The sequence below is a fragment of the Callorhinchus milii genome, unplaced genomic scaffold (assembly GCF_018977255.1).
Source record: "Callorhinchus milii isolate IMCB2004 unplaced genomic scaffold, IMCB_Cmil_1.0 Scaffold1, whole genome shotgun sequence".
NCBI classification, from domain to species: domain Eukaryota; kingdom Metazoa; phylum Chordata; class Chondrichthyes; order Chimaeriformes; family Callorhinchidae; genus Callorhinchus; species Callorhinchus milii.
In genome coordinates, this window is record NW_024704742.1 from 410,063 (window position 1) to 424,533 (window position 14,471).

The 14,471-nt window shown below is 39.5% G+C and overlaps 1 protein-coding gene across 1 annotated transcript in view; it reads left to right on the plus strand.

Moving 5' to 3' along the window:
• The window catches only part of kiaa1109 (KIAA1109 ortholog), a 131,825-nt gene that overhangs the window by 99,315 nt on the left and 18,039 nt on the right, over window positions 1-14,471 (plus strand). The window contains exons 58-71 of the mRNA XM_042336373.1: window positions 159-327; window positions 672-883; window positions 1,743-1,941; window positions 2,566-2,625; window positions 4,353-4,579; window positions 6,608-6,808; window positions 7,057-7,187; window positions 7,829-7,952; window positions 8,385-8,494; window positions 8,809-8,902; window positions 9,383-9,445; window positions 11,597-11,841; window positions 12,402-12,617; window positions 13,577-13,754. Coding sequence (XP_042192307.1) covers window positions 159-327; window positions 672-883; window positions 1,743-1,941; window positions 2,566-2,625; window positions 4,353-4,579; window positions 6,608-6,808; window positions 7,057-7,187; window positions 7,829-7,952; window positions 8,385-8,494; window positions 8,809-8,902; window positions 9,383-9,445; window positions 11,597-11,841; window positions 12,402-12,617; window positions 13,577-13,754 — 2,229 coding nt within the window. The remainder of the gene's footprint in view (window positions 1-158; window positions 328-671; window positions 884-1,742; window positions 1,942-2,565; window positions 2,626-4,352; window positions 4,580-6,607; window positions 6,809-7,056; window positions 7,188-7,828; window positions 7,953-8,384; window positions 8,495-8,808; window positions 8,903-9,382; window positions 9,446-11,596; window positions 11,842-12,401; window positions 12,618-13,576; window positions 13,755-14,471) is intronic.

A 14,471-nucleotide genomic window follows, 5' to 3' on the forward strand; every position in this document is an offset into this window, starting at 1 on the left:
ATGTAAATACTCATCCAAAACCTGATGGGAGGATACATGCAATTGAAAATGTAAATCATAAGCAAAGTTATAGTTAAAGGATAGTAAAAATTACAGTGATGAATAAATGGTGAAAAGCATTTAGTTTAATTTGAATCGTTGCTCTTTTATTGCTGCAGGTCTATGAAGAAGCCGGTTCAGACTTCCACCAGGTAGCATATTTTAAAACACGGATTGGGTTGAGGAATGCACTGCAAGAAGAGATCAGTAGCTCTTTTGACAGAGAAGCCGTTCTGATCACACTGAGTCGGCCGATAATATATGCACAACCTGTAGCGTTTGACAGAGGTAAGTGTTTTTATCAATTGTTGTTGAGATGAATAGCTGATTATTTAGAATTTAGGTAAGGAGGCAATCAGAAGGAGCAAGATAACCAGAACAACGACTCCAAGCTCACTTTGGAATGGTGAAGGGTTAAAGGGGAATAAGGGTGTTTCTTAACACTGTCTAAATCACAAGCCAAATGGAACCTAAGTACGTAACTATCACAAGAAACCCAACAGAAATACAATTTTAGCTCCTGTATTTCACGGTTTTACCACACCCCAGCATCCAATTGCATTTGTTTTCCTTGACTTTCTTTTTCAGAATTGATAATCAGTTGTTCACCAAATATTGTTTTTGTTTTGCAGCTGTTCTGTTCTGGCTGAACTACAAAGCTGCTTACGACAACTGGAACGAGCAGCGCCTGGCATTACACAAGGACATACATGTTGCTACAAAAGAAGTAGTAGACAAGCTACCTGGAATCCAACAGACTTCTGCCCAAGCATTTGGCACACTATTTCTGCAGCTGACTGTGAATGATTTGGGCATCTGCTTACCTATTACCAGCACCATACAGGTACTAATATAACATCAATCATCTACTTCCCCTTCACCAACACTACATTTCCTGCCGTATCACTGCTGCAAAGATTTGTGGCTGTTTGGGGAAGTTGTTGGGTGCAAATCAGTCCTGTGTTCGTCCACGCATATACATACACTGCACTTTTTATTAAATCCTGTGAAGCGCTTTGAGACTTTTTCCCAACATGAAAGGCTTTACTTCAAACGCAAGGATTATGATTGAGGTCAGATTTACTTGTTTGCAGTAAATCTATAGCTAAGAGCGGAGGGTAAAGTTATGGAGAAATAATTCTTTTGACTTGCTTGGAAACTGTATATAAAAAATGAACTGGTTTTAATCATCAGATCCTCTTTTCACAATAATTAAAATGATATTACGATGATGTACAATGAATTTTGGAACTGAACATCAAAGTTGTGTTTTGTACAAATTGACCCAGTTTAGACCAGAGGGTAAAAGTAGACTCTAATCAAATTTGGGAAATCCTGCATGTGCTTCTTCAGGCTTTTTTATTGCACAGATATAAGGCAATGTACTGAGAATGTTTAATGTTGTCATTTATTACCTTACCGAGGTTTTAAAAAGTGTTTCAAGCAACAATATTGCTATATCAGCATAATAACACGCTCACTGAATCCACGACTGTTTGTGGGACACTGCTTTGCGCAAATGACTGCTGTGTTTCACCCACAGAATATACAGTCAACACTTTACTATGTTCTGTGAAATGCTTTGCGACATCTCAACAGTGATAAGGCACTCTATCAAATGCAAGGATTATTACTATTATATACACAGATCATTTAACCGTGTGAAACATTGGAGACATATTTTTTTTCTCTCTGCTTCTCAGACAAATCACAATATTGACCTTGATCCTGGCTCTGCTTTGGTTCTCACCATTGAGAGCACTCTGATTACTGCCTGCTCCTCTGAATCCCTCGTCAGCAAAGGTCATTTCAAAAACTTCTGCATACGTTTTGCTGATGGTTTTGAAACTAGCTGGGATGACTGGAAGCCAGAAGTGCGTGGAAATATGATAATGAATGCCTGTGAGTAGCTCCTTGGATTATTCTCATGTATTTTTTATTTAATTAATAGTGTTCAAATTGTATTTATTCTGTTAAAACTGCAGCATTATTAAAGTCAATGATTGGATGAAGTGTAAAGGATAACGGCTCAGTTATTAGTATTACTTATTAATTAATATTATTAACAAAGGGTAACAAATGAGTCAAGTCACCACCGACTAGTTGGGTCAAATGGCCTGTTTCTGAATCTGTGTTGTAATCTTTTATATGAGTAACATTCATTGGAAATATTTAATAATTTGTGAAAGATCTGTTTTCGATGGCTTCTCTTACCCTCCTTTACGCAACACAATCAAAATTATATTCCCCTTCTCACTGAAGTTACATCAGTGAGAAGGGAAATATGATTTTGATTGAGATATTATCTCTCAATTAAGTTACTTCATTGAGCAGAAAGGCACTTTAAGCCATTAAAGTATTGTGTTCAATGCACTGCTTTTACCTCCTGTTGCACGTCTCTTGTTCTCCAAGGGCATCCTGTTTACTGGTGAGCCTGGATCAGTAAAACTCAGCCAAGTGGGCAGATGAGTTTTTGTGAGTTTAATTAAATGTTATTAAATTTAATATTTTTGAATGGTTTAACAGGTGTGGTGCCAGATGGAACATATGAAGTATGTTCACGGACTACAGGGCAGCCTTCTGCAGGTAATTTATTTTCTGATCCTTGTCAGCACCTTCCACAAATCACGGTGATGCGAATGTTAAACCTAGAGAGTTGATGACAGATCCTCATGAGCGACCATAAGTGAAACAACTGATAAATCTCTGTAACCCTGTGCCAAAATTAGGAACATGCTGTTAACATAACACTGAGGTTTAGTGCTAGGATTCCAGTGGAGCACACGTGAAAGTTGACGTCACAAAAAAAGGAAATATGGGTTATTGTGTTTGGTGTTTTGTCTACCAGATTTTCTTTAGAATTTTAAAATATCATGAAGATTTAACTCTCCTATCTACAGAAAGTACTTTGTGTGAAATGTATATATCTGGGAAGTAGAAATAATAGCTTTGTAAACCTTAAGAAACTCAGGATAGTATTCATTCTATAAATTAGAATTGCACTACAAAACTCGTTACCACTTCATTCTAATAGTGTCTATATTGCCGCTAGTTCATTGCAATCTGCACTGCTGGTGACAGACCAGCCAACCTAGTTTGTCAGTATGACTTGGAAGGTTAGACTAGTCACTGGAAATGGCCATTCTTCCTACTCATTTGCTGTTAGGTTTGCATGCAAAATACTTAACTAGTATTCATATGTGGAATACTCTTGAGGCTGGTGATGTGTCAGACACCCGGCTGACCAAACAAAAAACAGTTTAAAACTCAGTGAATTTCAGTGTTTGCAACCAAATGATTATTCACAAGTCTTACTGCTGAAAACTTGGCAGCAACAACACGATGTGAGCTAGAGGTTGTAAGCTGGAAAGCTTAGAAAAAAATGTCATGCTCACAGCGTTAAGGATGAACTGTTATTACATTTATTCTTCTTGGGCCGTATCTTGTTTTGTTTGGGCCGTACCATGTCTGTGACTTCACCTATGGCTTATGTATATATTTTTTAAAAAGCTTGAGGAATAGAAGTGGTAGAAAAAGGTACAATAGAAAGCCCCAAATCTGCACTGGTGAACACTGACTCAATGTGAATATGGATATGGTGCAGATATCATGCAAAAAATACGATGTAGTTTATTGTAACTTGCAACCAAGTGTGTCAGCTTGGTTCAGTGGTAGCGTTCTCACCTCCAGAAACATCTTAAAAACTGCATTTTTGCAGGTTACAACAACTTGCATCTCTCTCACCGTTTTGAAGTGCTAATCCAGGAGTCCTGCAGCTCAGTGGTTAGAGCACTCGCCTTGCAAGCGAGACACCTGGGTTTAATTCCAGGCAGGTCAGGACGAAACCTTGGGCAAGTTTCCTTACTCCATACATCCCTCCAAAAAAAATAATAATAAATGGGTCACAAACGACTGTTTGCGAGGACGCTGCTGTGCGCAATTGGCTGCTGCGTTTTGCCCACAGATATACAGTCAATTTACTTTACAGTCTATTCTGTGAAGCGCTTTGAGACGTTGAGAAGACATGAAAAGCGCTATGTCAAATGCAAGGATTATTATATTATAATTATCCAGCGCAGGGGTAACAGAAACTCATATGTATCTTTTCATCCTAATGATTTAGATACGGTACCCTTATGTTGATCCTCCCTCTCTCAGTGACATTCTTATTTGAAAGGAAATGTCTTAGCAGTTTTGACCTCTTTAATGTAATTTCTAAAGTATTGTAATTTTCATTGGCTTTGTTAACATATGCTGCATGTTGTGAAGAGTGGGTCACATTAAAGATTTTCTTTGTTTTTTTTTCTCTCCAGACAGCAGTAGTGCAGGAACTTGGACGCTGAATGTTTTGTGGAAAATGTGTGGTATCGAGGTGCACATGGACCCCAATATAGGCAAAAGACTGAATGCCTTGGGTAATACAATGACGACTCTGACAGGAGAGGAAGATATTGATGACATCGCTGATTTAAACTCCGTTAACATGGCTGATTTATCAGATGAAGATGAACCTGACAGCATGTCTCCCACGATTAGCATTGTGAGTTAATCAATAAGCTTATAAACTATTTACAAAAATGGTATTACCTAATCGACTAGTTAGATTTTTTCACTATTTGCAATGCTTTAGAAATGCAGTTTTGCAACTGGAGTCACAAATAGAAATTCCTGACAATGACCAGAATTGCTTCTTGTTCATCTATGAGAACTCTATTCCAATGCAATTTATTTATGAAGCAGAGTTCCTGTGTATCTGTGTGATGTTGCCCAACATCCTTTTTGCCTTATTTATTGCCATGTTGTACTATTTTGACATAGAGTGGAGTCCTATACCTCAGCGGTTAGAGCACTCGCTTTGCAAGCGAGACACCTGGGTTCAATTCCAGGCAGGTCAGGGCGAAACCTTGGGCAAGTTTCCTTACGCCTCAGTTTACCCTGCAGTAAGTAGGAACCCAGTTGTTAGTCAATTGGCTGATCGCTTTTCTGGGGGTAATAATTCTTGGTTGTAAGACGTACAGAACAGCCATGTTATGTTGTGTTAGTAACGTCAACTCCATGATCAATCGATATGGTTGAATGTTGTGCTTAGTTTGAGATGTTATGGAAACACTCGGTGGACATGCCAAAGACTCGCGTTGTACCACTATATAATAGAAATGCAGGCAATGTGAGCCACTTCAGCCTCCATTCAAAAACGCTCGATGAAGGTTCTTGGGCAGTTCAATGAAGAGCCGCAAAACAATTAAGGATAACAACTTCTCATGTGCAGAGCTGTGAGCCTCCAGTTAGAACAGAGGTCAGAGTATGTCTTCACACTTAAAGATTGACAAGATATGGAATGCTCTGCTCAGAAACCTGGAGAGGTGGATAATTAAAAGAGCAGAATAATTAAAAGGGAGATTGACTGATACTTAGAGGTATTTAAGGGTAAGGCAAAAGGAAACTACTTGATTGCGGGATATTAACTAATTTACTTCATGTTGAGACCGTGATCAGCAGATTTCCAAGAAGTTGGACATGATGCTCTTAAGTTTAAAATGTTACGTAAACTAGATTTTTTTTAAAAAAACTACCTACAGCAGTTGTGTTATTTTGAAAGATCTCTTTCTTTCTCACTCTCTTTTATTTGCACAACCTTTTGAATGTAGCATTCTCAAAATACATATTTCTAATGTATTTACGAACATGAAATTGGAGACTAGATTTGACCTGTTTGTGCGTTATCGTATACCATCCCTAGTGAAGGAGACTTTCATGTGACATGAAGTAGTGTATTTTCATACACTAAGATGTATTCACATCAAATAACACAACTTGGTTATGTTTAGGTATCAAATTCTGACAGCAACAGTTAATTGCTCATCCTGAACATTGAGTGTGGAGACTGAACTGTGACTGTCAAGGTGTTTGTTTATAAGTACTGTGGCTGAAAGTCATTCCAGTTCAATGTTTAAGATTGTTCCTGAACATCCTGAGAATTCGTACCACCAAGTCTCATTTGCCACTATCTTGGAATCCTGAAATGATGTCAAATTATTACTATTTTATTGGTTCCTAGTCTAGGATTAGGCAGCACTATTTCATGTAGAAATACTTTACTTGAAACTTGTAAACTTACTATACCACCCTGTCTTGGCTTCTCTTTGATTCAGGACTATTGGCAGCTTTCATGCATGAGCTTGTAGCACTATATATCAAATTAAATTCCGTCCTCGTTTTGTTGTGGGGCTGTGGTTGTTGCTCTTCTCTGTCAAGTCTAATGAGAAAATCAAGTTTGGCAGCACACAATAACCACAGGTCATCTCCCTGGGTTAATAATGTAGGTTTTCATTGGAGTTCAGAAGCTCCTTATTTTAGTTCAGTCTTCACATAAGCGCAACGTGGGTGTAATCACATAGCTTTAAGCTAAGGGACTATCAAGCACCCTGAGACTCTAGCCTGCGTGGAGGGCCCTATATAAGTGCAAGTTGTTGTTGTTGTCTATAACTGGTGAGTGCAGTAAATTTTATCAGTAAATAAAAATGTTGATGTAACTCAAATTGCTAATTTACCCTCCTTTATTGTTCAGCATTCAGATGGAAACGCAATAAATGGTGACTTTGTTAAGCTTTCACTTGGGAAACGACTTGTAAACCAACTCCTTGGTCTGGGCCCCGAACATCACCGTTATTCAGTTCCTGCAGAGTTTCTGTCTAGCGTTGAGACCTGTGACTCACCAAATTCTCACTGTTTACACAAAAAAGCCTGGCGATCTCGCTCTTGGGATAGCGTATGTAACTGTCGCAAGTCTCTCTTTACCCAATTTCTAAAACACGCAGTTTCTAAATTATCACTTGGGCATCAGATCAGTTGGATTCAATTAACTAAAATTCAAATGGAAAACTTGATTCTTCTTTTCCTTTGCATGCTGGGGTGGAATTTTTGTAATCATTTGGGCTTGAGGCAGCAGGGCAATCAACTTTCCTTGTCTTTCAGCACGTCTAAACAGAATTTATGATTTGCGTTCCTTTTCTCTAGGAAAACTCTGATTATCGACGGCAAGGCATAGCCGGGAGCCAAGGCATCGACCAAAGAGGAAGGAAATTTATCAAACGTTTAGTGGACATCAGGGAACTTAATGAACAAGCCAAAGTTATTGATGACCTTAAGTATGTATATTAGTCTTCTGGATGGAGTAACGAGAGTTTATTGTGCACATCACATTGAACAAATTTTAAGAGTGAAAGCACGAGTATCATTTCAACAACCGACAAATAAGTCAATAACTTGTTTGTTTTAATTAGATATGTGTGTTATGATATTCCAATTGCTTTTGTAAATTGGCTCCTCCGTCACATTGCAGGCTGAAGTTCCTATTACCATCTAACTGAGGGGAAAAAAATTCTTCTTACAATCAGTTTGAGGATAGCAAACATGCAGCAATTTTGTGTGTGGGTGGGGTGTGTGTGGATGGGGTATGTGGATGGGGTGGATGTGTGCGTGTGGGGGGGGTGCGTGTGGGGGGGGTGCGTGTGGGGCTGTGCGTGTGGGGCTGTGCGTGTGGGGGGGGTGCGTGTGGGGAGGGTGCGTGTGGGGGGGTGCGAGCGGTTGGGGGGTGCGGGCGGTTGGGGGGTGCGGGCGGTTGGGGGGTGCGGGCGGTTGGGGGTGCGGGCGGGTGGGGTGTGCGGGCGGGTGGGGTGTGGATGTGGGGGGTGTGTGCGGTTTAACAATCCTATTGGACTGAAGCAATAGTTTCTGTGTAGTGAGAATCCCAAAGATTGTCTAATTGAGTTGATTCAAACTTTTTTAGAAAACTGGGAGCGAGTGAAGGAACAATAAACCAAGAAATCCAACGTTACCAACAGCTGGAATCTGTTGCTGTGAATGATATCCGGAGAGATGTTCGGAAAAAACTCCGGCGTTCCAGCATGAGAGTGAGTAAACCATGTGCATATGCAAAGTACAAGAAAACTCATTGCAAAGACAAGGATTATTATTATTTTATTCATAAAAAACCCAGATGCTAGCGATTGTTCTGTGGAAATAGACATCACCATTCCTTCCATTTTTAACGTTTGTCTAAAAATTTAGAGGAGTGATTTTTTTTTTGTGTGTGAACCTCTTCTGAGAATTTGCATTTGCAATGGCATTTTATTGTAAAAATGTCTCAAAGTGCTTCACAGGATTTCTACTGTGAAGTGTGGCAACTGTTCATTTGTAGACAAACATGGCAGGCAATCTTGCACACAACAAAGATCTTGTATAAATGCAGGTAAATTGTGTAATAATAGATCACTTACATTGCTAAAGGAAGTCTTAAGTTTTATTTGCATTTCTAAATTCTCTCTAAATTTGTGTTTCCACAGGCGGCATCCCTGAAAGATAAATGGGGTCTGGGCTATAAACCCAGTTACAATAGATCTAAGAGTATCGCAACTTCCAACAGACAGTCCTTAAGAAGACTAGAGAGAGCAAGGTAAAGAGCTTTTTATTTAAACTGTTAAGTTATGGATCTGGTACTATCAAAACATGACCTGCTAGTTTCATTAGTAAAGGAATGTTGTTCTATTCAGTCCAAAATATTGTATTACTTTGTTGCATTGTATTTGGAAATAACTAATTATAATAATAATTAATCATTTGATAATCGGAAAACCTGTTTGTAGAAAACAAATATTTTCCTTTGACTTATTTTTCTATTAACTTGATTCTCTCATGATAAGGTTATTTTTCAGTGAGAACTACTTCTTATATTTACACTCATTGATTATGACCAATGTTTATTTTAAGTACTAGAGTGGGTGACGCAGATGAAGTTCCTGAAAACCAAAATCAAGAGACTTCTGGACATGGACCAAAAGTGACATTTAAAGTACCGGACACGGTAAGGGTCTTTTAGCAATAAATGTGACACAGAAATTATTTTTATTTTAAAAAAAGACTCTTACCTCGGGCTCTCAATAGCCAATAGCCCTGCTGTCCCCCTGACGTTTCTGGGGCAATTCAATATTTGCTCTACTGAGGTTTGTGACCAGGGCAGGAATTCACATCTGTGTCCTCTTTATTGAAGACATCCTGATTTTGGGGTGGGGAGCTGGGTGGTGTGGTTGAGTTTGAATCCAACTCAGGCTGAAGGGAGGAAAGTATCATCTGGCTAACTTAAGACGTTCTGCATTAAATGAGTTTATGGAACCTCAACACAAGAGTGGATAAGAGGGCATAGTAAATCCAGGCAACACTTTATCAAAGGGTACAACCAGAATCAACGTATTGATAGCACTACCTTACGGTGATGTTTCATGTCTGCTCTTAAATTACCGTATCATTTAACTTCATTTAATTTTCCTTTTTCACTCCTTTAAAGCTGAGTGATACAGCTTTGGGCCTTAGAATGCAAGGCAACACCACTGAGGAAGGGTATTTTCAGGTAAACCGGCTACAAATCTCCTCTGCAATGGGTCTAACTCCCTCCACAGGAACTCTTCTTGGTATTGTTTACTTTAAGCTTTTCAGGTTCAACTCTCAGAATGCATGCAGTGAGGTGTGAGACATCAGTTTTACAGGGACTAAATCATCATGTTGTTTGGGTGCTTGGCATTTACAACACCACAGACTGTTTTTACATCACTATGAGCTATGATGCAAACACTTCACAGACATCGTTTCTCAGTGCTGGAGATAGAAAACCATACTTGAGTGCCCATTACTATTTAGTTTGTTGTGTTAAGGGATTTATCTGAACTGTGCAAATATTGTTATGAATGTATTCATGATACTATAATAAAAATAAATCTTATTTGCACTATTCGGAAAAACAAGGCACTACTGTCCCCAAGAGATAAAAATATTTGAATACACAACTATTTTGTACGATTTGTACCTCGCTGTTTTTTTCTTGCACACCCTGGAGAAGGATATTTTTTGTCTTTCGGTTAAATATCTTCTCTGCACAGAACTGAAGCCACTTGACAGGAATTTTGTCAAGTGTTTTGTAAATACTGATATTTATCAAATGTTGGGTAAGTGCTGGCACTTGGTTCGGGGGTGGAAGAGAGAGAGGAAGAACAATAACTATGACTTCACAGATATCACATTATATAATTGAAATTTTAGTGACTGCACATAATGCAGTGGTGGAAACTCTATGAAGTACAGTAACATACTCCACAATGAATCGTTTTAGGATTCCATGATTGATAGAATACATTGTGTGGAGAAGTTCATCGGTATTAACCTAATTTATTTTTTTGTGGATATTTTTAATTGAGTCAATTGGATGACAAATGTTGGAGCACTGCAAGCATTCTGCAAGATTGGTTGAACTTGTCTGCGGCTCATTTCATTAACTAACGCATAGATTTGCCTCAATCCGCAGGTGATTTTAATTGAGCCATCTTTGTTCATCTGATCTAATGCTCCATCTCCATAACCTGTATGTGGTGAAGACAAATTTGCAACTGGTCTTGTAATCAAAGCTTCTATTTCTGCTTGTCAACCTAAACTGAATCACTGTGGGGAAAATCGCAGTCAAATTGATCAAATGCTATACTTTCCTTATGTGCTTAAATACCTCTTTGTAGACTTATTTATCTTAATGTGAAATGGAAGCAGTCAATATAATGTAGCATTTCTGCCTAGAATTGTTAGTGAACGTAAAGGTGAGGTACAGTTTTTAAATGTAGTTGGAAATGAGTAAAACATACTGTTGGGGGGCGTCCTCCCGACGTGAAAGGCGCTATACAAATGTAATAATGTATTGCAGCAGCACAATCTAAGTTATCTCTGTATCACTAGGCTGGTTAGTGGTGGCAGGAGAACTGTTGGTATTTCTATTCCTCAAATCTATTTTATCCATATTTAAATGCACATGTAAAGCCATCATTGGTCTCAGCTACAATGCCACCTTTCTCTCATCAAATTTTCTGCTTGGTCTTGTTTGAACTTGTGCATAAGGTAATTGCAGGATAGAAATTTCTCCACTGTGGACAAGGTTTTACTCCTGTTTCTATACTGTACCAGAAACTCAGGGAGATTCCAGCCCATTTTGAACATTAATTATTTTAATTTAAAGCTAATGTTCAAGTTGTAAATTGTCCCCAAATTATTCAAAGCAGAGTTAGTTTAATGCTTTAATTCCTTGCTAAAATAAATGATTTGAGCAACAGCCTTTCATAATAAATTGAAGTATCAGAACCAATAAACAAGTCCACAGATTGATGTCGCGTGAAGTTGTTGCAAAATACAATTTAGTTGACCACCCATCCCAAATATTGATAACCAGAAGTTAATAAGAATGGTTGGCGTAAACCCTTGTTGTACCTTGAGAGATTTACTTTTAAGTTGGCAGTAGAATTTATTCCACGAGTTGTTGAGTACCTTTTGAGAATACAAGGTTTGGGAAAGCCTTTCTTTTTAATGTGTCATTGCTCATTCCATATTCCAAAACAATTCTGTCTGCTCAAGTACCAGGTGATTGTGATTGGGATGTAATTCAAACTAACAGACGACGTTAGCAGTTACGGTGCATACGGTGTAATCAAGAGTAATTCTGAACTTTTCAATTTTTCTGTGGTATCAGTTCCCTGAGGAGACAGAATATGACCTGTTGTCAGTCACCGTTGACAGTCCGATTCATTATTCACCCATCAGTGAACATTCTGTGTTCAGTTCACCCAACACCCCACATGTCTTTTCACAAAGACTTGCCTTCCAGCTGGATGATGTCAGACGAGACGACAGTCTGTCGTCTTCCAGTGAAGACTCTGACCGGGAAGACGAGTACGAGCGAGAAAGAGAAAGATCTCAAAGCAACAGGCGGACGCCGTAAGCATTTCTATTCCGTTTATCGACTAGTTCAAAAAAAAGTTTCCAAAGTTCAACTAAACGGTGATTATCCAGAGCTCTGCAGCTCGCGTTCTCTTCCCGCACCAGGCTCCGCAAACCAGTCACTCCCATTCTTCCCGGCTTCACTGGCTCCACATCCCTCAAGAGAATCGAGTACAAAGCCCTCGTTCTCACTTTCTGAGCCTTCCACGGACTTGCTCCCCCCCCCCCCCCCCACCACCTCTCCGACTGCTAACCCCAGAGCAGCCTGTCCGGTCCCTCCGCTTGGCAGTTTCTGGCCTTCAGGTCCCCTGCACTTCCCACCCACATTGCCGATCGGGCATTCAGCATCTCTGCACCCACACTCTGCAACTTTATCCCGCAATCACTCCGCCTCACCCCCACCTCTCGTGCCTCCTTCAAGTCCCGTCTAAAGACCTTCCTCTTCGAACCGTGCCTTTTTTCAATCCAGACACCTACAGTAGATTTTGTGGTAAAGTTAGTTAGGGCTGTGCTTAAGCATTGAGTTCCTGAGAATAACTACGTTGAATTTAATGCAGACATGCCATGCGCAAAAAGGTTGGTGGGTTATCTGCGATGCAGCAGCTCTTCAGTGACCGATGGCCCACAACACCGATAGCCAGATCTTCGTTAAATGCTGCAACAGAAAGAAACATTGATTTTGACCTCGATATTAGAGTTGAGATCGACAGTGGCAAATGCGTACTGCATCCAACTACACAGCAACAAGAACATGAGGAAATCAATTTAAAAAGGTGAGTGTATTTTCTGGTACTTTGAAGGGTTTATGTAAGATACGTTGTATGTGAGACGAGGAAATTAATTGTTTTTAAGCAGCTATTTGTATATCAATAATGTTCATTGATAGATTTTTTTAAAAAAATAAACGCAGTTAAAATGCAGGTTTGACCTCTTTGGCCTGTGCTGATTTAGATTTTAGCTAAAGCAACTGGAAATATTAAAAAAATATGGTTCCGTGAGGCTGAGGCAGTTTATGGCCATTTTGTTGTGCCTTAAATAATTCTAAAATAGTGTATATTGGAGAGTAAACGCGATATTTATTAAAATCTAGATAAATGTGCCAAATTAATTAGTGTGTAAAGGAAAATATACAGAGTTGCCTGTAGCATTTTACAAAGTAATGTTTTGTTTTTGGAGTGAAAATACCCCCAAATGGGAAGAAAAGAACACTTTTTCTAGGCTCAGTACTTTTGCCTCCAAGTCAGAAGGTTGTGGGTTCTTGTCGGGCCTTGGAACACGTAGAGTCTAAACTGACACTGCAGTACAGTCCTGGTGTGTGCAGCAGTGTCGGAGCTGCCGTCCTCTGGATGATATGTTCTCTCTGCCTGTCCAGACGGACGTCGAAGATCCCATCGCTCCATTCAAAAAGACGAGGGAGTTTCTCACAGCTGACAATCTGCCACAATAAAATCTGGTCGTTCACTCCATGGCTGTTTGTGGGATATTGCGGGGTGCAAATTGTCTGCCGCCTTTGCCCGCAGAATACCCAGTCACACCCACTTTACAGTATATCCCGTGAAGTGCTTTGAGAAATCCTGACCTTTATCAAATTCAAAGATTATGATTAATATTGTCAAAACAGGGCTGTTAATTAATATAGTTGTGGCACTCAAAGTAAAAGTTTAACTGAACAGCTTGAAACCCTAGTCCTCCCAATTGTACGCTGATGGAATGCGTTTCCATATCTCTGCAGAAGCCACGAAAAGAGCTCAAAAAATCTGGAGCAGGAATCGCCACCAAAAAAGAAGCTTCTGGCAAATTTTCAATCGAGCTCGTACATCCTGAGCGGAAGGAAAGTGCCACATTCTCTTCAGACCAAGAGTACAGACTTTGAAACGACAGTGTTTTATATTCCAGGAGTTGATGTGAAGGTAATGAGCATCACAGTTGAATAGTTTGCCAATGCTCGCTTTCTAGACTGACTGACGTAGGATGAGTATCAGAGGACAAGAAGCACCGATGGAATAGGGCCTGAGGATGGGCAAAAACTGCAAACAAATTAACCCCATAATTTGGGGCATCATTTTTATATCATTTCTTAAAGGCTGAGACACAGTTCACTCCTGATAACTATTCCCTGACTTAGCATTTATTGATGTATTTAATAATCCTTGCATTTGATATAGCGCTTTTCACGTCGGGAGGACGTCCCAAAGCGCTTCACAGAACACACTGTAAAGTGAATTGACTGTATATTTGTGGGCGAACGCGGCAGCCAATTGCGCACAGCAATGTCCCACAAACAGTCGTAGATTGAAAATGAACAATTTATTATTGTTTTTGGTTTTAGAGGGATTATTATTAGGCTCTGTGTGGAGTAAGGAAACTTGCCCAAGCTTCGCCCTCTGCCTGGAATTGAACTCAGGTCTCTCACTTGATTTATACATATGCCTAACTCACCACTCCTGACACGAGTTATCAGAAGATTACTGTACATAGTCTCAATGGATCTGCTTGATTTATCTTCGTACTGTTCAGTATGATTTGAGTATCTAACAGCCATTTAATGTAGTTGAAGAAAGCCATTTATCATAATTTTTTATATAGATTGTTCCTTTCTACTGATTAACATCAGACATCCCATCATA